Below are 27,780 nucleotides of genomic sequence, written 5' to 3'. Positions count from 1 at the left end.
AAATTAAACTTATGTAAAAAAAATATACTTATAATAAAAATAATATTTATTAATATTATTTAATACTTAGATTGTAAAAATAATTATTATTTAATAATACTTATAATATGTATTATTATATCATTTAATTAATTATTTATATTATGATTTAATTATTACTATGATTAAACTTACCATATTTATTAATTCATTACTAATTAATAAAATACTTATAAAAATAATAATTTAAAATATACGTATGCTATAATAATTATTATTTAATTTAATAAGACTTGTGATATAATTTAAAATATTAAATACATATAGAGTTTAATAATTCATTTAAGTACTTATGATATTATTATTTAATTAAAAAATTATAACATAATCAATAAATTATTACTTAAAAAATACTTATGATATGATTAATATTTAATTATATCTTTATGTTATATTTATTATATCATTTAGCTTATGATAAATTAATTTATTTTAATTAAAATTATAATATAACAAAATAAATATTTTATTACTCCATATCAAATAATATTATAATATATAATATTAAAATTAATTATACATTATATATCAAAGATGAATTAGGTTGACTAGAGTTGACGTTTGGTTGATTTTTTAGTTGACTTTCTTGTTTGACTTAAGTTGACTTTCTAAATAAGGCAATTTTTCAAAAATATGAACTTTTTAAAAATAGAAACTTACTATAAATATAAAATTTTCTAAAATAGAATGTTACTAAAAAATCGAAAGTATACTTAATATTTAAACTTAATCGAATCTTTTAACACCTAAATTCTAATTCCACAGCAAGCATTAGGACTATCATGCATTGACCTGACCTAAGTTAAACGTTTACTTACTTTTGTAATTAGGTTGAAGTCTCGATCATTATTATTCATTAACTATTATTATAGTAATTAATTTTTAGAAATTATTTAATGTTCTAATTATAACACTTGGTATTATCCTTAATGCTAATGTGAGTGTTATTTTGTCTTAAAGATCATGCCTCCAAAGAAATCATCTTCTACTCAAATGCGCCGTTTGATAGCTGAGGGTATAGCCGCTGCTATGACGAACATCAATCGAAATAACAACAATCAGGGTACTAATACCAACAACAACGGAAACAATGGGAACCAAGGTGGAAGTTCTTACAAGACATTCATAGGTAGTAAGCCCCAAGTGTTCAGTGGAGTGGAGGGCCCAATAAGTCTCACTCGCTGGTTTAAGAAGCTCGAGTCTGTGTTTCGTGTTAATAATGTTCTGGAGTTTAAGGTGAAGTTTTCCACATGCACGCTGATTAATAGTGCACTGACCTGGTGGAACTCGTATGCTCAAGCTGTCGAAAATGATGAAGCGTATGGTCAAGCTTGGGTAGACTTCAAAAAAATAATGATTACTCGTTATTGCCCGAGAGGTGAAGTAAAGAAACTCGAGACCGAGTTAAAACATCTAAAGTTGAAACGTAATGATATCGACGCATGTGATCAACGATTCTTTGAGTTAGCTTTAATGTGTCCAACTGCTATGGCTACTGAAACCATCAAAATTAAGGCATATATTGAAGGACAGTCATAGTCAATCGAGACTAGGGTTGACTCTCATGACCTCCAACCATTGAAGCATTCATAGTTATGGCTCACAAGTTGAATGACAAAATAATTCTTCGAGGAAAGAAAGCTTCATCCGGAGAGACGAGTGACAATATTCATAAGAAGGATGATGGAAAGCGGAAATGGGATGGAAACCGAAATCCAAATTAGAATCAGCAGAAAAGGCAGAAAACCTTAAATTCTAATCAGCGCAATCAGCGCCCAATGTGCCCAAGGTGTTATAAACCTCACAGTGGATTCTGTACTGCGGTGTGTTCTAAGTGTAATAAACAGGGACACAGGGCTAAGGACTGCAAGGGTTTTGCTTATAAAGCTACTACTAATGAATCTGTGAATGTGAAGGATAATGCTAGTGCACCGAAGGTTTGCTATGAGTGCGGAAAGCCGAGACATGTTCGTGATACATGTCCGAATAAGAAGAAGGCTGGTGCGAATGCGCATGGAGCGTTCAATATCAATGCTAGAGATGCGGAAGAAGATCCTGAACTGGTTACCGGTACATTTTCGGTCAATAACTTACTGGTTTATGTCTTATTTGATTCTGGGGCGGTTTTAAGTTTTGTTTCAAGCAAGATAAATCCTAGGATTAGTACTCCATTGTCATCCTTAGACAGAAACTATACTGTAGAGGTAGCTAATGGTGAAGTACTAAAGGCTAAGAATGTGGATTGTAACTGTAGTATAACTCGTGCAGATAAAACTTTCGAAGTAGATTTGATACCTAGTAGATGTCTAACATGTAAATATAAAGAGCATATATTCTCATTTCAAAAGATTAAAAAGATTAAAAAGGTGGGACTACAACTCACCTTAGAGTACACACAAGAATATATCACACGTAAATTAATAATAGATCAAGTATGATCGATACTTTAACCTAATTACGAAAGTATGTAAGTAAAAGTCTAACTTAGGTCAGGTCAATGCATGATAGTCCTAGTGCTTGATGTGGATTTAGAACTTAGGTGTCAAAAGATTCGATTAAGTTTAAGTATTAAATATACTTTCTATTTTTAGTAACATTCTATTTTAGGAAAGTTTTTATTTTTAGAAAGTTTCTATTTTTGAAAAGTTGTCTTATTTAGAAAGTTTCCTTATATAGAAAGTCAACTTAAGTCAACCGAACGTCAAACGAAAAAGTCAACTGAAAAGTCAACCAAAAGTCAACTCCAGTCAACCTAAGTCAACTTTGATATTTAATAGATAAATCTTAATATCATATATTATAATATTATTTAATATAAAATAATATTTAATTTGTTATATTATAAGTTTAATTAAATTAGATTAATTTATCTTAAGTTAAATGCTATAACATAAATATCCCCTAATTTGGTAACTTTTAGCTACTAGTTTATGACATCGGTAGACGCGAATCATATTGATAGATCTATTGGGCCTGACTACCCCATCCGAGCTAGTCACGCTTGATATGTCCCGTTCATATTGATTATAAATGTTCCATATTAATTGATTTCGTCGCGAGGTTCTGACCTCTATATGAGATGTTTTTCAAAGACTACATTCATTTTTAAAACAACCATAACCTTTATTTTATCGATAAAGGTTTAAAAAGCATTACGTAGATTATCAAATAATGATAATCTAAAATATACCGTTTACACACGACCATTACATAATGGTTTACAATAAGAATATATTACATCAAAAATAAGTTTCTTGAATGCAGTTTTTACATAATATCATACAAGAATGGACTCTAAATCTTGTCCTTATTTTAGTACGCAACAGCGGAAGCTCTTAATAATCACCTGAGAATAAACATGCTTTAAACGTCAACAAAAATGTTGGTGAGTTATAGGTTTAACCTATATATTTATCAATCGAAATAATAGACCACAAGATTTCATATTTCAATATACATCCCATACATAGAGATAAAAAAAATCATTCATATGGTGAACACCTGGCAACCGACATTAACAAGATGCATATAAGAATATCCCCTATCATTCCGGGAAATCCTTCAGGCATGATAAAAATGAATTTTAAGTACTAAAGCATCCGGTACTTTAGATGGGGTTCGTTAGGCCCAATAGATCTATCTTTAGGATTCGCGTCAATTAGTAGATTGGTTTACTAATTCTTAGGTTACCAAGCAAAAGGGGCATATTCGGCTTCGATCATTCAACCATATAATGTAGTTTCAATTACTTGTGTCTATTTCGTAAAACATTTATAAAACTGCATGTATTTTCACCCCAAAATATTAGATTTTTAAAAGTGGGACTATAACTCACTTTCACAGATTTTTACTTCATCGGGAAATTAGACTTGGCCACTGGTCGATTCACGAACCTATAACAAATATGTACATATATATCAAAGTATGTTCAAAATATATTCACAACATTTTTAATAGGTTTTAATGTTTTAAGTTTATTAAGTCAGCTGTCCTCGTTAGTAACCTACAACTAGTTGTCCATAGTTAGATGTACAGAAATAAATCGATATATATTATCTTGGATCAATCCACGACCCAGTGTATACACGTCTCAGGCTAGATCACAACTTAAAGTATATATATTTTTGGAATCAACCTCAACCCTGTATAGCTAACTCCAACATTACTGCATATAGAGTGTCTATGGTTGTTCCAAATAATATATATACATGGGTCGATATGATATGTCAAAACATTTGCATACGTGTCTATGGTATCCTAAGATTACATAATATATTAGAATACATGTATAATATAATATAAGTTAGCTAGGATATTATTTTATATAGAATTGTTACAATATTTCCCGTAGCTACAACAATCAAAAAATATCCAATCTTGTTTTACCCATAACTTCTTCGTTTTAAATCCGTTTTGAGTGAATAAAATTGCTATAGCTTCATATTGAACTCTATTTTATGAATCTAAATAGAAAAATTATAGGTTTATAGTCAGAAATATAGGTTACAAGTCTTTTTTGTAAAGGTAGTCATTTCAGTCGAAAGAACGACGTCTAGATGACCATTTTGGAAAACATACTTCCACTTTGAGATTAACCATGATTTTTGGATATAGTTTCATGTTCATAAGAAAAATCATTTTCCCAGAATAACAACTTTTAAATCAAAATTTATCATAGTTTTTAATTAACTAACCCAAAACAGCTCGTGGTGTTACTATGACGGCGTATATCCGGTTTTACGGTGTTTTTCGTGTTTCCATGTTTTAAATCATTAAGTTAGCATATCATATAGATATAGAACATGTGTCTAGTTGATTTTAAAAGTCAAGTTAGAAGTATTAACTTTTGTTTGCGAACAAGTTTAGAATTAACTAAACTATGTTCTAGTGATTACAAGTTTAAACCTTCGAATAAGGTAGTTTTATATATATGAATCGAATGATGTTATGAACATCATTACTACCTTAATTTTAGTAGTTAAACCTACTGGAAATGAGAAAAATAAATCTACCTTCAAAGGATCCTTGGATGGCTTGAAAGTTCTTGAAGCAGAATCATGACACGAAAACAAGTTCAAGTAAGATTTCCACTCGAAATAAGATTGTTATAGTTATAGAAATTGAATCAAAGTTTGAATATGATTATTACCTTGTATTAGAAAGATATCTTACTGTAAATAAGAAAGATTTCTTGAGGTTGGATGATCACTTTACAAGATTGGAAGTAAGCTAGCAAACTTGGAAGTATTCTTGATTTTATGAAACAAGAACTTATAGAATTTATGAAGAACACTTAGAACTTGAAGATAGAACTTGAGAGAGATCAATTAGATGAATAAAATTGAAGAATTAAAGTGTTTGTAGGTGTTTTTGGTCGTTGGTATATGGATTAGATATAAAGGATGTGTAATTTTGTTTACTTGTAAATAAGTCATGAATGATTACTAATATTTTTGTAATTTTATGAGATATTTCATGCTAGTTTCCAAATGATGGTTCCCATATATGTTAGGTGACTCACATGGGCTGCTAAGAGCTGATCATTGGAGTGTATATACCAATAGTACATACATCTAAAAGCTGTGTATTGTACGAGTACGAATACGGGTGCATACGAGTAGAATTGTTGATGAAACTGAACGAGGATGTAATTGTAAGAATTTTTTTTAAGTAGAAGTATTTTGATAAGTGTCTTAAAGTCTTCCTAAAGTGTATGAATACATATTAAAACACTACATGTATATACATTTTAACTGGGTCGTTAAGTCATCGTTAGTCGTTACATGTAAGTGTTGTTTTGAAACCTTTAGGTTAACGATCTTGTTAAATGTTGTTAACCCATTGTTTATTATATCTAAAGAGATGTTAAGTTATTACATTATCATGATATTATGATATATTAATATATCTTAGTATGATATATATACAGTTAAATGTTGTTACAACGATAATCGTTACATATATGTCTCGTTTCGAAATCATTAAGTTAGTAGTCTTGTTTTTACATATGTAGTTCATTGTTAATACACTTAATGACATGTTTACTTATAATTTATCATGATTAAACATAGTGTATCAATATCTTAATATGATTCATATGTATTTAGTAAGACGTTGTTATAACGATAATCGTTATATATATCGTTTCGAGTTTCTTAATTCAATAAACTCAATTTTATGTATATAACTCATTGTTAAAATACCTAATGTGATACTTACTTATCATAATATCATGTTAACTATATATATAATCATATATATGTCATCATATAGTTTTTACAAGTTTTAACGTTCGTGAATCACCGGTCAACTAGGGTGGTCAATTGTCAATATGAAACCTATTTCAATTAATCAAGTCTTAACAAGTTTGATTGCTTAACATGTTGGAAACACTTAATCATATAAATATCAATTTCATTTAATATATATAAACATGGAAAAGTTCGGGTCACTACAGTACCTACCCGTTAAATAAATTTCGTCCCGAAATTTTAAGCAGTTGGAGGTGTTGACATATCTTCTGGAAATAAGTGCGGGTATTTCTTTTTCATCTGATCTTCTCGTTCCCAGGTAAACTCGGGTCATCTACGAGCATTCCATCGAACCTTAACAATTGGTATCTTGTTTTGCTTAAGTCTTTTAACCTCACGATCCATTATTTCGACGGGTTCTTCGATGAATTGAAGTTTTTCGTTGATTTGGATTTCGTCTAACGGAATAGTGAGATCTTCTTTAGCAAAATATTTCTTCAAATTCGAGACGTGGAAAGTGTTATGTACAGCCGCGAGTTGTTGAGGTAACTCAAGTCGGTAAGCTACTGGTCCGACACGATCAATAACCTTGAATGGTCCAATATACCTTGGATTTAATTTCCCTCATTTACCAAATCGAACAACGCCTTTCCAAGGTGCAACTTTAAGCATGACCATTTCTCCAATTTCAAATTCTATATCTTTTCTTTTAATGTCAGCGTAGCTCTTTTGTCGACTTTGGACGGTTTTCAACCGTTCTTGAATTTGGATGATCTTCTCGGTAGTTTCTTGTATTATCTCTGGACCCGTAATATGTCTATCCCCCACTTCATTCCAACAAATCAGAGACCTGCACTTTCTACCATAAAGTGCTTCAAATGGCACCATCTCAATGCTTGAATGGTAGCTGTTGTTGTAGGAAAATTCTGCTAATGGTAGATGTCGATCCCAACTGTTTCCAAAATCAATAACACATGCTCGTAGCATGTCTTCAAGCGTTTGTATCGTCCTTTCGCTCTGCCCATCAGTTTGTGGATGATAGGCAGTACTCATGTCTAGATGAGTTCCTAATGCTTGCTGTAATGTCTGCCTGAATCTTGAAATAAATCTGCCATCCCTATCAGAGATAATAGAGATTGGTATTCCATGTCTGGAGACGACTTTCTTCAAATACAGTCGTGCTAACTTCTCCATCTTATCATCTTCTCTTATTGGCAGGAAGTGTGCTGATTTGGTGAGACGATCAACTATTACCCAAATAGTATCAAAACCACTTGCAGTCCTTGGCAATTTAGTGATGAAATCCATGGTAATGTTTTTCCATTTCCATTCCGGGATTTTGGGTTGTTGAAGTAGGCCTGATGGTTTCTGATGCTCCGCTTTGACCTTAGAACACGTCAAACATTCTCCTACGTATTTAGCAACATCGGCTTTCATACCCGGCCACCAAAAATGTTTCTTGAGATCCTTGTACATCTTCCCCATTCCAGGATGTATTGAGTATCTGGTTTTATGAGCTTCTCTAAGTACCATTTCTCTCATATCTCCAAATTTTGATACCCAAATTCTTTCAGCCCTATACTGGGTTCCGTCTTCTCGAATATTAAGATGCTTCTCCGATTCTTTGGGTATTTCATCCTTTAAATTTCCTTCTTTTAAAACTCCTTGTTTCTCCTCCTTTATTTGAGTAGTAAGGTTAGTGTGAATCATTATATTCATAGCTTTTACTCGAATGGGTTCTCTATCCTTTCTGCTCAAGGCGTCGGCTACCACATTTGCCTTCCCCGGGTGGTAATGAATCTCAAAGTCGTAATCATTCAACAATTCAATCCACCTACGCTGCCTCATATTCAGTTGTTTCTGATTAAATATGTGTTGAAGACTTTTTTGGTCGGTATATATAATACTTTTGACCCCATATAAGTAGTGCCTCCAAGTCTTTAATGCAAAAACAACTGTACCTAATTCCAAATCATGCGTCGTATAATTCTGCTCGTGAATCTTTAATTGTCTAGACGCATAAGCAATTACCTTCGTTCGTTGCATTAATACACAACCGAGACCTTGCTTTGAGGCGTCAAAATATATCACAAAATCATCATTCCCTTCAGGTAATGACAATATAGGTGCCGTAGTTAACTTTTTCTTCAATAATTGAAACGCTTTCTCTTGTTCATCCTTCCATTTAAATTTCTTCCCTTTATGCGTTAATGCAGTCAAGGGTTTTGCTATTTTGGAAAAATCTTGGATGAATCTCCTGTAATAACCTGCCAGTCCTAAAAATTGACTTATGTATTTTGGAGTTTTCGGGGTTTCCCACTTTTCAACGGTTTCAATCTTTGCTGGATCCACCTGAATACCTTCTTTGTTCACTATATGACCGAGGAATTGAACTTCTTCCAACCAAAATGCACACTTTGAAAACTTAGCGTACAATTTTTCTTTTCTCAGCAACTCTAGCACTTTTCTCAAATGTTCTTCGTGCTCTTGGTCATTCTTTGAGTAAATAAGTATGTCATCGATGAAAACAATGACAAACTTGTCAAGATATGGCCCACACACTCGGTTCATGATGTCCATGAACACAGCTGGTGCGTTAGTCAATCCAAACGGCATAACCATAAACTCGTAATGACCGTAACGTGTCCTAAAAGTAGTCTTTGGAATATCATCCTTCTTCACCCGCATTTGATGATACCCAGAACGTAAATCGATCTTCGAATAAATCGACGAGCCTTGTAGTTGATCAAATAAGTCGTCAATTCTCGGTAATGGGTAACGGTTCTTGATGGTAAGTTGAACTCGGTAGTCGATACACAACCTGAATGTACCATCTTTCTTCTTGACAAACAGAACAGGAGCTCCCCATGGTGATGTACTTGGTCGAATGAAACCACACTCTAAAAGTTCCTGTAATTGACTTTGTAATTCTTTCATTTCGCTGGGTGCGAGTCTGTATGGAGCACGAGCTATTGGTGCAGCTCCTGGTACAAGGTATATTTGAAATTCAACGGATCGATATGGGGGTAATCCCGGTAATTCTTTCGAAAATACATCGGAAAATTCTTTTGTGACGGGAACATCACTGATGTTCTTTTCTTCAGGTTTAACTTCCTCGATCTCTGTTAGAATGACGTAACAACCTTTTCTTATTAGTTTTTGCGCCTTCAAACTACTAATAAGATTTAACTTCACGTTGTTCTTTTCTCCGTACACCATTAAAGGTTTTCCTTTTTCACGCATAATGCGAATCACATTTTTGTAACAAACGACCTCTGCTCTTACCTTCTTCAACCAGTCCATGCCAATTATTACATCAAAACTCCCTAACTCCACTGGTATTAAATCAATCTTAAACGTTTCATCACCCAGTTTAATTTCTCTATCCCGACATATATTATCTGCTGAAATTAATTTACCATTTGCTAATTCGAGTAAAAATTTATTATCTAAAGGCATCAATGGGCAACTTAATTTAGCACAAAATTCTCTACTCATATAGCTTCTATCCGCACCCGAATCAAATAAAACATAAGCAGATTATCGTCAATAAGAAACGTACCCGTAACAAGCTCCGGGTCTTCCTGCGCTTCTACCGTATTAATATTGAAAACTCTTCCGCGGCCTTGCCCATTAGTATTCCCCTGATTCAGGCAATTACTTCTAATGTGGCCCGATTTTCCACATCCATAACAAACAAAGGCGGCATTACTTGTTTCGCCACTATTTGTTCCTTTAGTTCTGTTAAACTTTGGTCCGTAGACCTCACACTTTTTCGCACCATGGCCAGTTCTTTTACACTTGGTGCAAAATGTAGTGCAGAACCCATTCTGGTGGTACACTTCACACCTTTGGCATTTTTTGTTTTTGTTGCCGTTATTGTTATTGAGGTTGTTGTTGAGATTGTTATTGTTGTTGGAACGGTTGTTGTAGTTGTTGTTGTTGTTGGGACGTTTGTTGTAGTTATTGTTAGGATTGCGGTTATTGTTGCGATTGTTGTTGCGGTTGTGGTTGTAATTGTTGTTGTTGTTGTATTGGTGACCCTTGTCACTGGTTTCTTCCCACTTTCTCTTGAGTTGTTTCGTGTTGGCTTCTTCGGCCGCCTGCTCTTTAATTCTTCCCTCAATCTGATTTATGAGTTTATGAGCCATTCTACTTTCCTTTTATATGGAAGCAGGCTCGTGTGAACTCACATCTTCTTGAATCCTTACTGGTAACCCTTTTACAAACGCGTCGATCTTCTCTTCTTCATCTTCGAACGCTCCCGGACACAATAGGCACAACTCTGTGAATCGTCGTTTATATGTGGTAATGTCGAACCCTTGTGTTCATAACTCCCTCAGTTCTACCTTGAGTTTATTGACTTCGTTTCTAGGACGGTACTGCTCGTTCATCAATTGCTTGAATGCTGACCACGGTAGTGCGTAAGCAGCGTTTTGTCCTACCTGTTCAAGATAGGTGTTCCACCTTGTTAACGCAGTACCTGTGAAGGTATGCGTAGCGTACTTAACTTTGTCCTCTTCAGTACACTTACTTATGGCAAACATTGATTCGACTTTCTCGGTCCACCGTTTCAATCCAATTGGTCCTTCAGTTCCATCAAATTCCACAGGTTTGCAGGCAGTGAATTCTTTGTAGGAGCATCCTACACGATTTCTTGTGGAATTAGTTCCACTGCTAGATCTAGAGTTATTATTATTTTGCATCGCAGCCTGTTACTGCGGCTATGTTTGCTGCAAGGAAAACACGGAAGTCTTCCTCGCTCATGTTCAAATTCTGACGAGTCGCTGGTGCCATTTCCTTCAAAAATAGCCAAAAGAATTGAGTTAATCATATAGAATTTTAAGAGTAGTCAATAGTATCTCGTAGCATTATATGAACTTATTTATAAAAGCTTTTTCTTCATATTAGAATTTTATAGTTTTAATTCGGGTAGTACCTACCCGTTAAGTTCATACTTACTAGCTACTATACAACTCAACTACTACGCTTCTATATGAAAAACTTATTACAATAATATTTCGCGTTCAAACCTTTATACAATATTTTATAAACTTACAATACCACTATTATACATATAGGATGAAATATAGCACATAATTTCTTTGCTACTCAGCAGCTATAAAGGCAATTCTAGTTAATACGCAAGTTGTTCAGCAAAAGAAATAAAGACACGTAATTCATAAGTCCAGAAACAAGTCATGCATTCTGGTTTTACTAAGACGACTTCCCATCCTTGATCTTGTGAAAAGTAACTGTTATGACCATTGGCTAGGCAGCATGTTGTAATGTCGTCAAAAGGATGAAGGTTTTGTAATGCCCAACAGCCTCGTAGCAATCTAAAAACCTTGTTTCTTACACCAACTACTGAGTCCGTCACTTGTGAGAATGTTTTATTTAAAATTTGCAACCCAATGTTCTTTTTCTCAATTTGATGAGAAGCGAACATTATTAACCCGTAAGCATAACATGCTTCTTTATGTTGCATGTTAGAAGCTCTTTCTAATTCACGAAATCCTATATTGGGATATGTTGAGTCAAAATAGGTTCTTAACCCGTAGCGTAAAATTGCATTTGGGTTCCCCGCATTTAACGCTTTAAAGAAAACACGACATAACTTACGGTCTTGCCAATGTGATATACCCCACCTAACAAAGGAAAGCCTTTTATAAACTAAAGCATTTCTGGAAAGTCTTTCAAATGTTTGACAAGTTAATTTTGCCATAATTAATTGCGCTGAAGAATTCTGACCGACTCTAGACAAGATTTCCTCAATCATATCCTCTGGTAGATCTTCTAAAATATTCGGTTGTCTACCCTTAACGTCCATTTTGTTTTTATACTGTAAAATAGACAAGGATTAGATTCGTAAAGGATAATTAACAAACAATACAAACAATTTTTACATAGAACATAAAAGTACAAGCACACTACAATACATATAATACACAACATGATTACAACCCTCTAATCTGAATCACTGGTTTCTTCTTCTTCAGACTTGGTTCGTTTTCCTAATTTTCTAGGGATATATGGTGCTCCTCTAATACTAGCCGTCGTTTTCCACAATGGTTTAGAAAAACCTGGTGGTTTAGAGGTTCACGGGTTATTGTTACAATTTGGGAAATACGGATGTTGCCGATACATATAAAGTTCATCGGGGTTGGAATCAGGTTTCTCTATTTTTATACCTTTTCCCTTATTATTTTCTTTCGCTTTATTAAATTGGGTCGAGGTAATTTCTATAACATCATCGGAATCCTCATCAGGATCCGATTCATCGGAAAATTGGTAATCTTCCCAATATTTTGCTTCCTCGGCGGAAACACCATTGACCATTTTTAACTTTGGTCCGTTGATTGATGATTTTCTTTTATTTAATCGATTTACTGTAGGTATCAATATTTCTTCCTCCGGAACCTCTTCTTCTTCCGATTCCTCCTCTTCCGGTTCCTCCTCTTCTGATTCCTCTTCTTCCGGTTCCTCTTCGGGAATTTGTGAATCTTCCCAAATTATATTCGACTCTTCATTATTATTAGGTGAGTCGATGGGATTTGTACTAGTGGTAGACATCTATCACACAATATCAAACACATTAAGAGGTTAATATATCACATAATATTTACATGTTAATAATATATAGTTTTCAACAAAAGTGTTAAACAATACTTTTTAAAGAAAACACGGTCGAAGTCCAGACTCACTAATGTATCCTAACAAACTCGATAAGACACACTAATGCAAATTTCTGGTTCTCTAAGACCAATGCTCGGATACCAACTAAAATGTCCCGTTCATATTGATTATAAATGTTCCATATTAAATGATTTCGTCGCGATGTTTTGACCTCTATATGAGACGTTTTTCAAAGACTGCATTCATTTTTAAAACAACCATAACCTTTATTTTATCGATAAAGGTTTAAAAAGCATTACGTAGATTATCAAATAATGATAAACTAAAATATACCGTTTACACACGACCATTACATAATGGTTTACAATAAGAATATATTACATCAAAACTAAGTTTCTTGAATGCAGTTTTTACATAATATCATACAAGCATGGACTCCAAATCTTGTCCTTATTTTAGTATGCAATGGCGGAAGCTCTTAATAATCACCTGAGAATAAACATGCTTTAAACGTCAACAAAAATTTTGGTGAGTTATAGGTTTAACCTATATATTTATCATTCGAAATAATATACCACAAGATTTCATATTTCAATATACATCTCATACATAGAGATAAAAAAATCATTCATATGGTGAACACCTGGTAACCGACATTAACAAGATGCATATAAGAATATCCCCTATCATTCCGGAAAATCCTTCGGACATGATAAAAATGAATTCGAAGTACTAAAGCATCCGGTACTTTGGATGGAGTTCGTTAGGCCCAATAGATCTATCTTTAGGATTCGCGTCAATTAGTAGATCGGTTTACTAATTCTTAGGTTACCAAGCAAAAGGGGCATATTCGGCTTCGATCATTCAACCATATAATGTAGTTTCAATTACTTGTGTCTATTTCGTAAAACATTTATAAAACTGCATGTATTCTCATCCCAAAATATTAGATTTTTAAAAGTGGGACTATAACTCACTTTCACAGATTTTTACTTCGTCGGGAAGTAAGACTTGGCCACTGGTCGATTCACGAACCTATAACAAATATGTACATATATATCAAAGTATGTTCTAAATATATTTACAACATTTTTAATACGTTTTAATGTTTTAAGTTTATTAAGTCAGCTGTCCTCGTTAGTAACCTACAACTAGTTGTCCATAGTTAGATGTACAGAAATAAATCAATATATATTATCTTGGATCAATCTACGACCCAGTGTATAAACGTCTCAGGCTAGATCACAACTCAAAGTATATATATTTTTGGAATCAACCTCAACCCTATATAGCTAACTCCAACATTACTGAATATAGAGTGTCTATGGTTGTTCCAAATAATATATATACATGGGTCGATATGATATGTCAAAACATTTGCATACGTGTCTATGGTATCCTAAGATTACATAATATATTAGAATACATGTATAATACAATATAAGTTAGCTAGGATATGATTTGTATAGAATTGTTACAATATTTCTCGTAGCTACAACAATCAAAAAATATCCAATCTTGTTTTACCCATAACTTCTTCGTTTTAAATCCGTTTTGAGTGAATCAAATTGCTATGGTTTCATATTGAACTCTATTTTATGAATCTAAACAGAATAATTATAGGTTTATAGTCAGAAATACAGGTTACAAGTCATTTTTGTAAAGGTAGTCATTTCAGTCGAAAGAACGACGTCTAGATGACCATTTTGGAAAACATACTTCCACTTTGAGTTTAACCATAATTTTTGGATATAGTTTCATGTTCATAAGAAAAATAATTTTCCGAGAATAACAACTTTTAAATCAAAGTTTATCATAGTTTTTAATTAACTAACCCAAAACAGCTCGTGGTGTTACTACGACGGTGTATATCCGGTTTTACGGTGTTTTTCGTGCTTCCAGGTTTTAAATCATTAAGTTAGCATATCATATAGATATAGAACATGTGTCTAGTTGATTTTAAAAGTCAAGTTAGAAGGATTAACTTTTGTTTGCGAACAAGTTTAGAATTAACTAAACTATGTTCTAGTGATTACAAGTTTAAACCTTCGAATAAGGTAGTTATATATATATATGAATCAAATGATGTTATGAACATCATTACTACCTTAATTTTAGTAGGAAAACCTACTGGAAATGAAAAAAATAGATCTAGCTTCAAAGGATCCTTGGATAGCTTGAAAGTTCTTGAAGCAGAATCATGACACGAAAACAAGTTCAAGTAAGATTTCCACTCGAAATAAGATTGTTATAGTTATAGAAATTGAATCAAAGTTTGAATATGAGTATTACCTTATATTAGAAAGATATCTTACTATAAATAAGAAAGATTTCTTGAGATTGGATGATCACTTTACAAGATTGGAAGTAAGCTAGCAAACTTGGAAGTATTCTTGATTTTATGAAACTAGAACTTATAGAATTTATGAAGAACACTTAGAAATTGAAGATAGAACTTGAGAGAGATCAATTAGATGAACAAAATTGAAGAATGAAAGTGTTTGTAGGTGTTTTTGGTCGTTGGTATATGGATTAGATATAAAGGATGTGTAATTTTGTTTACTTGTAAATAAGTCATGAATGATTACTAATATTTTTGTAATTTTATGAGATATTTCATGCTAGTTGCCAAATGATGGTTCCCACATGTGTTAGATGACTCAAATAGGCTGATAAGAGCTGATCATTGGAGTGTATATACCAATAGTACATACATCTAAAAGATGTGTATTGTACGAGTGCGAATACGGGTGCATACGAGTAGAATTGTTGATGAAACTGAACGAGGATGTAATCGTAAGAATTTTTGTTAAGAAGTATTTTGATAAGTGTCTTGAAGTCTTTCAAAAGTGTATGAATACATATTAAAATACTACATGTGAAAGGACCCGTCCTAATCCACCTGGACGGAGTCATCAACATTTGGTCCCATTGCGATGATCGGCTCCAAGTAATGTCCTTATATTGAGCAAATGCACAGCGGAAGACTTAATTCGTACCTGAGAATAAACATGCTTTCAAAGTGTCAACCAAAAGGTTGGTGAGTTCATAGGTTTATCATAACAATCATTTCAATATGTTAATAGACCACAAGATTTCATAATCATAAACATAATACACTCGCAAGTGTATGTAAAGCATTCTAAGTGGTTGAGCACTTGGTAACCATACTTAACATTTAATCAACGTCGCATATTCCCTTTATTATGAAATCTCACTACACCGTACCAAGTGTAGTCACCAAAACGAAGTACTGTACAACCGTTGAATACTGGTCGTCCAGTCCGGTTGGGGTTGTCAGGCCCGATAGATCTATCAACAGGATTCGCGTTTACAATACCCATGCAAATAGTAGTTACCAAGCTACAGGAAAATATGACAGTGGTACAACTCAACGTAGAATATATTTTTAAGTACTTGTGTCTATTTTGTAAACATTTATAAAAGCAGCGCATGTATTCTCAGCCCAAAAATATATATTGCAAAAGCAATTAAAAAGAGAGCAAATGAAACTCACTTTTGCCTTGAAGGTATTTAATTCGACTTGGTCTCCGATAGATATCACGAACCTAACCATATATATAATATATCAACATATTTTCTTTTTAAGTAATCGTTACATATATATATACTTTTAATATTTTCTTAGTCCGTAGTTAGCAGTCCGATGTTAGTGGTCCACAATTAGTTGCTTAAATAAAATAAATAAAGACCCCATCGTATTCGTATTGATCAGAATTAATCTCGACCCATGGTACCATGTTGTCAAATGACGTGTTGCGTACATAAAGTACCGTGTTGTCAAATGACGTGTTGCGTACAATCATGAGGTCTTATGATTAATCTTCTCGTGTTGTTTACGGGTGGTCCTGAAATATATAAAATCAAATCATAAGTAATTATATATAAAATATCATATTAATTAGAAAAGATATGATTAATTTACTTTTTCTCCAAATATTTTCGTAGCTAAACTAGCTTCGGATACCCAATCTTGTTTTAGTCGTAGTTTCTTCATTACAACTCCGTTTTTGTTGGTTCAACTTGCCACTTCCTTGGATCGAGTCAAATTTTTAGAATATGAACTGAAAATACCTTAGTTTGTATTCGAAATCATAGGTTATTGATCAAACTTTGGTGAAACTTATGAAAGTGATCATTTTCCATCATAAAAACAACATTTAATGATCATTTTTCTAAAAATACTTACACTTTGAGTTAAACTATGAAATTTTTATATGTTAACATATTCATAAGAAATATCATTTTTCCAGAACATGAACTTCCAATTCAAAGTTCAAGACGGTTTTTAATTATCCAACCCAAAACAGCCCCCGGTTGCACTCCGATGACGTAGATTCAGTTTTTAAGATGTTCTTTGTAAAACCAAGTTATATCTTGTTAGGTTAGCATATCATTATGATATATTACAGGTCTTGAAGTGTTTTAAAAGTCAAGTTAGAAGGATCTATTTAGTTTGCGAACAAGTTTGAAATCATTCAAACTATGTTCTTGTTGTTAAAATTTTATACCACAAATTAAGATAGCTATGTGAATATGAATTGAATAAGATTATGAACAAGGTTACTACCTCAAGTTACTTGGACAAAGTTACTGCAAAAGATAAGAAATAATCTTGGAATCAAAGAGTGGTGGAGTTAGATCAAAAGGTTGAAAGTAAACTTCTTCAAATGGGTGGTTATTTTGATATGTTCTTGAAAGAGTTTTCTTATGGTGTTTAAGGATTGTAATTGAAGCTAAATGATGGGGAAAATGCTTGGAGATGATCAAGTATAAAGTTAGGAGTATTTTGAGAGAGAAATGAGGGTGTAGGTATGAGAAAATGGAGTGAAGAAATGGTGTTCATTTATAAAAACGTTTTTAGTTTATAAATAAAGAAAAGGATTCCTAATTTTGTTTTCTTACTAATAATTCATACTAATTGACAAATTCTAGTTACATCATATCTAGGGCAGTAATAATGTTGATTAGGATATTGATTTGATGTGTATATACCAATAGTAAATACGTATAGAAGCTGGGTATGATACGGGTACATATACCCTAGATATACGTATAGAAATCTTGAGGAAACGGAACGAGAATTCAAATATAGCTATCTTTTGTGAATATAATTATATTTTTTATGTATTTAAGTCCTTAAAAAGTGATTAAATACATTATATATACGATACATGTATAAGCATTATAGATTATAAGTATATATATCAAAGAATGTTACGTATAGTTATCGTTTTGAAAACTTAAGTTAGTAATTTCAAAATATACTTATAACTCATTGTCATTAGTACACAATGAGATATTAAACCATCCTTAGATCATGTTAAATATATATAAATACATATATATACACAAAGGTATAATTATCGTATGTTATATAGTTCGTGATATCATCGGTCATATTGGACGGTCAAACGTTGTGTAAAACTCTTTTCAAAAACACAAGTCTCAACAATTTGGATTGCTTATCATGTTGGTATGGTTTAATTTATGTAAATATTAATCTCATAAGTATAATTTGGTCGGAAAATTCCGGGTCATTACAGTACCTACCCGTTAAAGAAATTTCGTCCCCGAAATTTGATAGAGGTTGTTATGGATAACAATAAGAAGGTTTTTATGATAAATATAAGGTGATAATAGAGTTTTATCATCATTGAGTAATGTAGATAAAACGATTCGATTATACGAAGAATATAAATGAGACTATCGTAAAAGAGTGAGATGAGTAAAATATATTCGTCTTAACCGATGATGTAGCTATGATTGATTTTCGGGATTTAAGGGATTTAAAGAGAATCTTGCGTAATAAGATTTGGTTCTTTGGTGATTAAGGAAATCAGGATCTTCTTTGATTATATGCAATAATCTGTTTCGATTGCTCTGTCAGATATTTCACTATAAATTCACCCCTTCGTTTCCTTATTTTCCACGACTCACACCTTCTATTCTTTCTCCCTTGATTCTTACTTTAAAGCATTCATCAATATGCTCCATCCAGTCCTGATTCTTGATATACTCCTAACTTTTATATCTGTCATTCTTCTTTTTCATCTACCACCAGAAGAATCTATTTACTTCTACTATGCTCTTGTGTTTATAGTGTTTCTAATTCTCCCGTGTCTCTATATTGCTATCTGCATCGATATACACGGTTTGTAATTTTGGGGTTATTATCGAAGTTTATATTCTTCATTATTTTTCGGAGCTTCATGCTTTCGTTTTCTCTTCCCAACTTCGAGTCAAGCGAGTAATGGTCCGGAATTCGTAGATATGAAATTCAGAATGAACATAGCTAAAGATCTAAGAAGAAAATGGTAATAGAACGATTTTGATTTGTTAAATTACCAGAATACCCTGGAGAAGACCGAGTCATCCAGAAAAATATTCTCTTGATATGTTTAGAGATTAGATAGAATGTAAGAGTCGTGTAAATGGCACATGATGACGGTACTGTGAATCATCATGCTTCATTAGAAACTCAGCATGACTTACTGTAATATAATGACGTTGATCAAGTGTCATTATATTATACTAATCCATGCTTCAGTTCTCAACACTACTTCAAAACATTCATATTTTAAACTCGAAGGTTTCAGAATTTAGAAACTAACACAGTTTCTTTTATGTTGCAGATATTACGGAGAGATAAATGATCTCAGATAAGAATAGTTGTGAAAATATCGCCAGAAATATGGAGGATATTTATAATAGAACATACGAGAATATCTTAGAATTTCTAATATCAATGGATGATGAAGAAGATTTGTCTGTGAAGGTTTAGAATGAGAAATAAGATGTTTGCTAACGATTTCAGCAGGCACAGAATCATTTGGATTCTTTGAAGGCAAACTTATTCTTTGTGATTTGTCCACGGTTTCTTCATAGTTTCACATAATTCACTTTTCGGTACTAAATTTTCTATCTAGCGTTCCTAACACTCCTTTCTTTATCATCAAACTTTTGGCCATTAAGATCATCTACAACATGCTGCTTCGTCAGCATTTTCAAAGTTAACTGATCTGGGTCATCGGCTATCAAACCGAGGTAGTTTCAGGAGAATTGTGTTATTAGAATGATTAATCGCTGATGGTAATATTGTGGAATATAAAAGGTTCCCCAGTAACATTAAAGAGTACGCATATATATCGCGGTTATAATAAAGTTGTTTCGGATGAAAAGTTGGAGTTGACTTGTTGGAGCTGTGACAAAATTAGCTACTTTGGAAAGGGATTGCAAAACGATCTTTGGTAATAATAATGTCAAAGGAACTAGAACAGATACGTGTCAAACGTTTACTCAGTTTTCGAGGGTTTTTCAGGTGCATAACTATATGCATCAATCTTTTCTTCTGTAGATGAAGTGCGGTTGGTTTATCCTCTCGATTGAGGTGTTTTTAAGAATCATGATAGATTTGAACGCTGATTGTAATCGTCGAGATACAATGAGGTTTAAGATGAAATCAAGTGGCAATCTTGAAGAAATGTTTAGTTTCATATGTTATAATCAATATTTTAATTCATTTTAATTGTCCAATGTCATTAGTCCACAGTCGATAGTCCACAGTAACAGTCCAATAATTCATATATAGTTTAATATATAATATACGAATTAATTAATACGTGTCGTGACCCGTATACCTCTCAGACTCGATCACAACTCAAACTATATATATTATTGTAGAATCAACCTCAACCCTGTATAGAGAACTCGATCATTACTACATATAGAGTGTCTATGGTGATTCCAAATAATATATATAGATGCGTCGATATGATATGTCAAAACATTGTATACGTGTCCCGATATTTAAAGTGCGTAAAATAATTACAGAAATTAAATGACGATAAATAAAAGTGCGATAATTAAATTGCGATAAATAAACTGCGATAAATAAAATGTAATCAGTTAGCTAGGAATAGTTAGCAGGAACAGTTAGCGTGGATTCTTAACAAAAAATTTTATAGTTAATTTGTTTGTTTCTAACAGATTTTATTTTGTCATATGTTTTCTTCATATGCCACTTGTTGATTTCTGGGAAGTCAAAATCCAAATATGAAATTGAATGAAAATGGTTATTCTGCGGTGAACGGATACGTATATCGGTGGTTGTAAGTAGGATAGTAAATGACTGTTGAATCAGCTTCGACGAATGTACAATGTAACTTATTAAGATGAAATCTAATTATTCCTCGAGTATTACCTACCCGTTAAAAAAAAATTCACCATTAATATTTTGTACAAAAGAACTTTTAATTACAATCTTTATGAAAACATATATACATATATATTTTCTTCAGATGAAATCATGAATTTAATGAGTTAATATGATATTAATCTCATTTGCTTTTCGGTTTGAGCTAGAATAAGAAATCTCTAAAACTTTTTGAAACCACATATTCTTCGCAGAATATCAATGAAGTTATGGATCAATACTTCATCGTTCATTATTGTTGGTACTCCTTGGTATCTATGGTGCGTATGATGTTGATGTTTGTGGGACAGATTATGATGTCGAGACGTGTGATGCGAATGTTGTTTGTTAGTGGTGATGATGGTATTGTTGATGTTATTGATGGTGGTGCTGATTATGCTGCTGGTGCTGCTGCTGGTGTTTGCAACCTTCGCACCATGTTCTCCAAAGCCGTCACGCGAGCGCGAAGTTCGTTAACTTCTGCTAGTACACCGGGATGATTGGCGGTTGGAGCGAGCAAATGAACATGATTTGTAATAAGGGATAGTATATAATCGTGACGAGATACTCTAGAAATGAGAGAGAAAATGGTGTTTCGAATAGGTTCGCCGGTAAGTGCTTCAGGTTCATTGCCAAGAGGGCAATTTGGTGGATAGAATGGATCACCTTCTTCTTATCTCCAGTGATTTAGTATATTACGAACCCATCCCCAATTCATCCAGAATAGATGATAAGAAATTGGTTGATCCATTCCGGTGATGCTGCTTTCGGAGCCCGAATGGAAATCCATATCGGCATAACTGTCGGAATCTAGAGAATTCGAACTAGATGCGGAATCCATCTTGTATAATGGGGAAAATGAATTTTTGGTATGGAATAGATTATAGGAGTTAGATTTGGTACTCTTCAATACATAATTTACATATGTATATATAATACCAAAATCCCGTAAATTACAGAGAATCTTTGAAAAGATATCAGTCAAAGTTCGCAATAACAGATATGCTAAGATAAGAATTCGTCTATACACTATCAATGCAGTAAATGCAGTAAAACGTGTCTAGACTTATGAATGATAAGCAGGTAATTTCCTAAGGATGATAAGCATATGATTTCCGACTAGAAATGATAAGTAAAACTTTTGACATGTAGACACGGTCGAAGTCCAGACTCATTAATGCATCCTAACAACTACTAGTTAGACACACTAATGCAAGACCTGGTTCGCTACGACCACCGCTCTGATACCAACTGAAAGGACCCGTCATAATCCACCTGGACGAAGTCATCAACATTTGGTCCCATTGCGATGATCGGCTCCAAGTAATGTCCTTATATTGAGCAAATGCACAGCGGAAGACTTAATTCGTACCTGAGAATAAACATGCTTTCAAAGTGTCAACCAAAAGGTTGGTGAGTTCATAGGTTTATCATAACAATCATTTCAATATGTTAATAGACCACAAGATTTCATAATCATAAACATAATACACTCGCAAGTGTATGTAAAGCATTCTAAGTGGTTGAGCACTTGGTAACCATACTTAACATTTAATCAACGTCGCATATTCCCTTTATTATGAAATCTCACTACACCGTACCAAGTGCAGTCACCAAAACGAAGTACTGTGCAACCGTTGAATACTGGTCGTCCAGTCCGGTTAGGGTTGTCAGGCCCGATAGATCTATCAACAGGATTCGCGTTTACAATACCCATGTAAATAGTAGTTACCAAGCTACAGGAAAATATGCCAGTGGTACAACTCAACGTAGAATATATTTTTAAGTACTTGTGTCTATTTTGTAACCATTTATAAAAGCGGCGCATGTATTCTCAGCCCAAAAATATATATTGCAAAAGCAATTAAAAAGGGAGCAAATGAAACTCACTTTTGCCTTGAAGGTATTTAATTCGACTTGGTCTCCGATAGATATCTCGAACCTAACCATATATATAATATATCAACATATTTTCTTTTTAAGTAATCGTTACATATATATATACTTTTAATATTTTCTTAGTCCGTAGTTAGCAGTCCGATGTTAGTGGCCCACAATTACTTTCTTAAATAAAATAAATAAAGACCCCATCGTATTCGTATTGATCAGAATTAATCTCGACCCATGATACCATGTTGTCAAATGACGTGTTGCGTACATAAAGTACCGTGTTGTCAAATGACGTGTTGCGTACAATCATGAGGTCTTATGATTAATCTTCTCGTGTTGTTTACGGGTGGTCCTGAAATATATAAAATCAAATCATAAGTAATTATATATAAAATATCATATTAATTAGAAAAGATATGATTAATTTACTTTTTCTCCAAATATTTTCGTAGCTAAACTAGCTTCGGATACCCAATCTTGTTTTAGTCGTAGTTTCTTCATTACAACTCCGTTTTTGTTGGTTCAACTTGCCACTTCCTTGGATCGAGTCAAATTTTAAGAATATGAACTGAAAATACCTTAGTTTGTATTCGAAATCATAGGTTATTGATCAAACTTTGGTGAAACTTATGAAAGTGATCATTTTCCATCATAAAAACAACATTTAATGATCACTTTTCTAAAAATACTTACACTTTGAGTTAAACCATGAAATTTTTATGTGTTAACATATTCATAAGAAATATCATTTTTCCAGAACATGAACTTCCAATTCAAAGTTCAAGATGGTTTTTAATTATCCAACCCAAAACAGCCCCCGGTTGCACTCCGACGACGTAGATTCAGTTTTTAAGATGTTCTTTGTAAAACCAAGTTATATCTTGTTAGGTTAGCATATCATTATGATATATTACAGGTCTTGAAGTGTTTTAAAAGTCAAGTTAGAAGGATCTATTTAGTTTGCGAACAAGTTTGAAATCATTCAAACTATGTTCTTGTTGTTAAAATTTTATACCACAAAATAAGATAGCTATATGAATATGAATTGAATAAGATTATGAACAAGGTTACTACCTCAAGTTACTTGGACAAAGTTACTGCAAAAGATAAGAAATAATCTTGGAATCAAAGAGTGGTGGAGTTAGATCAAAAGGTTGAAAGTAAACTTCTTCAAATGGGTGGTTATTTTGATATGTTCTTGAAAGAGTTTTCTTATGGTGTTTAAGGCTTGTAATTGAAGCTAAATGATGGGGAAAATGCTTGGAGATGATCAAGTATGAAGTTAGGAGTATTTTGAGAGAGAAATGAGGGTGTAGGTATGAGAAAATGGAGTGAAGAAATGGTGTTCATTTATAAAAACGTTTTTAGTTTATAAAGAAAGAAAAGGATTCCTAATTTTGTTTTCTTACTAATAATTCATACTAATTGACAAATTCTAGTTACCTCATATCTAGTGCAGTAATAATGTTGATTAGGATGTTGATTTGATGTGTATATACCAATAGTAAATACGTATAGAAGCTGGGTATGATACGGGTACATATACCCTAGATATACGTATAGAAATCTTGAGGAAACAGAACGAGAATTCAAATATAGCTATCTTTTGTGAATATATTTATATTGTTTTATGTATTTAAGTCCTTAAAAAGTGATTAAATACATTATATATACGATACATGTATAAGCATTATAGATTATAAGTATATATATCAAAGAATGTTACGTATAGTTATCGTTTTGAAAACTTAAGTTAGTAATTTTAAAATATACTTATAACTCATTGTCATTAGTACATAATGAGATATTAAACCATCCTTAGATCATGTTAAATATATATAAATACATATATATACACAAACGTATAATTATCGTATGTTATATAGTTCGTGATATCATCGGTCATATTGGACGGTCAAACGTTGTGTAAAACTCTTTTCAAAAACACAAATCTCAATAATTTGGATTGCTTATCATGTTGGTATGGTTTAATTTATGTAAATATTAATCTCATAAGTATAATTTGGTCGGAAAATTCCGGGTCATTACAACATGTATATACATTTTAACTGGGTCGTTAAGTCATCGTTAGTCATTACATGTAAGTGTTGTTTTGAAACCTTTAGGTTAACGATCTTGTTAAATGTTGTTAACCCATTGTTTATTATATCTAAAGAGATGTTAAATTATTACATTATCATGATATTATGATATATTAATATATCTTAGTATGATATATATACAGTTAAATGTTGTTACAACGATAATCGTTACATATATGTCTCGTTTCGAAATCATTAAGTTAGTAGTCTTGTTTTTGCATATGTAGTTCATTGTTAATACACTTAATGACATGTTTACTTATCATTTATCATGATTAAACATAGTGTATCAATATCTTAATATGATTCATATGTATTTAGTAAGACGTTGTTATAACGATAATCGTTATATATATCGTTTCGAGTTTCTTAATTCAATAAACTCAATTTTATGTATATAACTCATTGTTAAAATACCTAATGAGATACTTACTTATCATAATATCATGTTAACTATATATATAATCATATATATGTCATCATATAATTTTTACAAGTTTTAACGTTCGTGTATCACCGGTCAACTAAGGTGGTCAATTGTCTATATGAAACCTATTTCAATTAATCAAGTCTTAACAAGTTTGATTGCTTAATATGTTGGAAACACTTAATCATATAAATATCAATTTCATTTAATATATATAAACATGGAAAAGTTCGGGTCACTACAGCGCTAGTTTTCAACGGATGCATAGTACTTCGACGATGATGCACATGTTCAGTGTATATTATACAGCTAAGGGTAATTACACTATTCATATTCCTTAAGTGGACGGAGAACCACTAATGATCTACGAAGATAAGAAATGTAAGCAGTTGAACCTCATCAGCTGTTTGAAGGTTCAGAAGTATCTTAGAAAAGGCTGTCATGTTATTCTTGCTCATGTTAGCAAACTTGATCCAAAAGAGAGACAGCTAAGTGATGTAGCGGTTGCCATGGAATTTCCTGAAGTGTTTCTGGAGGATTTGCCTGGACTTCCACTGCATAGAGCGGTAGAGTTCCAAATTGATCTTGCACCAGCAGCTGCTCCTGTGGCCCGTGCTCCATATAGACTTACTCCAACATAACTCAAAGAATTAGAAAATCAACTTCAAGAGTTGTTATAGAAGGGTTTCATTCAACCTAGCTCTTCCCCATGGGGAGCTCCTGTTCTATTTGCTAAGAAGGAAGATGGTTCGTACCGATTGTGTATTGATTACCGTGAATTGAACAAGATCACCATCAAGAATCATTATCCACTTCCAAGAATCGACGATGTATTCGATCAACTTCAAGGATAATCTGTTTACTCCAAGATTGATCTTCGCTCCGGCTATCACCAACTGCAGATTAAGGAGGAGGATATTCCGAAGACTGCATTCAGAACACGCTATGGTCATTATGAATTTTTGGTTATGCTATTCGGATTGACTAACGCACCAACTGTGTTCATGGACCTCATGAACCGTGTGTGTAGTCCGTATTTGGAAAACTTTGTTATTGTCTTTATTGATGACATACATTTCTACTCAAAGAACGATCAAGAGCACGAAGAGCACTTGAGATTGGTGTTAGATTTGTTAAAGAGAACAGCTATACGCTAAGTTTTCCAAATGTGAATTTTGGTTTAAGGAGGTGCAATTCCTCGATCACGTTGTTAGTAAACAAGGAATTCAACTGGACCCTGCAAAGTTGAAGCTATTGATAGCTGGGAGACTCCAAAGACTCGAATGCGGATACGCCAATTTCTAGGTTTGGCTGACTATTACCGTAGGTTTATCCAAGATTTTGCTAGGGTGGCAAAACCTCTGACTGCGCTAACGCATAACAGGAAGATGTTTGACTAGAAGGATGAACAAGAGGCAGTGTTCCAATTGTTGAAGAAGAAGTTAACTTAAGCACCAATATTATCAGTACCCGAAGGGAACAATGACTTCATTATATACTGCGACGCTTCACATCAGGGTTTTGGTTGTGTCTTAATGCAACGGAATAAAGTCATCGCTTATGCTTCATGACAATTGAAGATACATGAACAAAATTATACGACCCATAATTTGGAATTGGCAGCCGTTGTGTATGCTCTCAAGATCTGGAGACATTATTTATATGGAGTAAATTGTACGATGTACACTGACCACAAGAGTCTTCAGCATATATTCGATCAAAAATAACTAAATATGAGGCAGAGGCAGAGACAGTGGTTTGAGTTAGTTAATGACTACGACTGTGAAATTTGATATCATCATGGAAATGCTAACGTAGTAGCTGATGCCTTGAGTCGGAAGAAAGAGTTAAACCTCTAAGAGTCCGAGCATCAAACATGATTATCCAAACTAATATCGCTAAGCGAATTCTTAAGGGACAACAAGAAGCTTTAAAAGAAGAGAATGTGAAGAATGAGGAGATTAAGAGTTTGGACAAACAATTTGAAGTACGAGGGGATGGAAATTGTTATTTTGCGGGACTTATTTAGGTTTTGAAGTTTAGTGATTTAAGAAAGCTTGTATTGGATGAGGCTCATAAATCTAGATACTCAATTTATCCTGGAGCTGGGAAGATGTATCATGATCTTAAAGAACACTATTGGTGGCCTAATCTGAAAGCTAAAATGCTGCGCATGTGTCTAAATGTTTGATGTGTGCGAAAGTCAAAGTTGAACATCAA

The 27,780-nt window shown here is 33.1% G+C and overlaps 1 protein-coding gene across 1 annotated transcript; it reads left to right on the top strand.

Moving 5' to 3' along the window:
* Positions 1 to 1,817: 1,817 nt before the first annotated feature.
* LOC139888500 (uncharacterized) lies at positions 1,818 to 26,201 on the top strand. The gene is made up of 2 exons (XM_071871504.1): positions 1,818 to 2,283; positions 25,903 to 26,201. The coding sequence occupies exons 1-2, from the start codon at positions 1,818 to 1,820 to the stop codon at positions 26,199 to 26,201; spliced, it is 765 nt and encodes a 254-aa protein (XP_071727605.1).
* Positions 26,202 to 27,780: the final 1,579 nt, after the last annotated feature.

This window comes from Rutidosis leptorrhynchoides, chromosome 2 (assembly GCF_046630445.1).
Source record: "Rutidosis leptorrhynchoides isolate AG116_Rl617_1_P2 chromosome 2, CSIRO_AGI_Rlap_v1, whole genome shotgun sequence".
NCBI classification, from domain to species: Eukaryota; Viridiplantae; Streptophyta; class Magnoliopsida; order Asterales; family Asteraceae; genus Rutidosis; species Rutidosis leptorrhynchoides.
The sequence above is the reverse complement of the archived record's forward strand: the minus strand, read 5'-3'. Positions and strand labels throughout refer to the sequence as shown.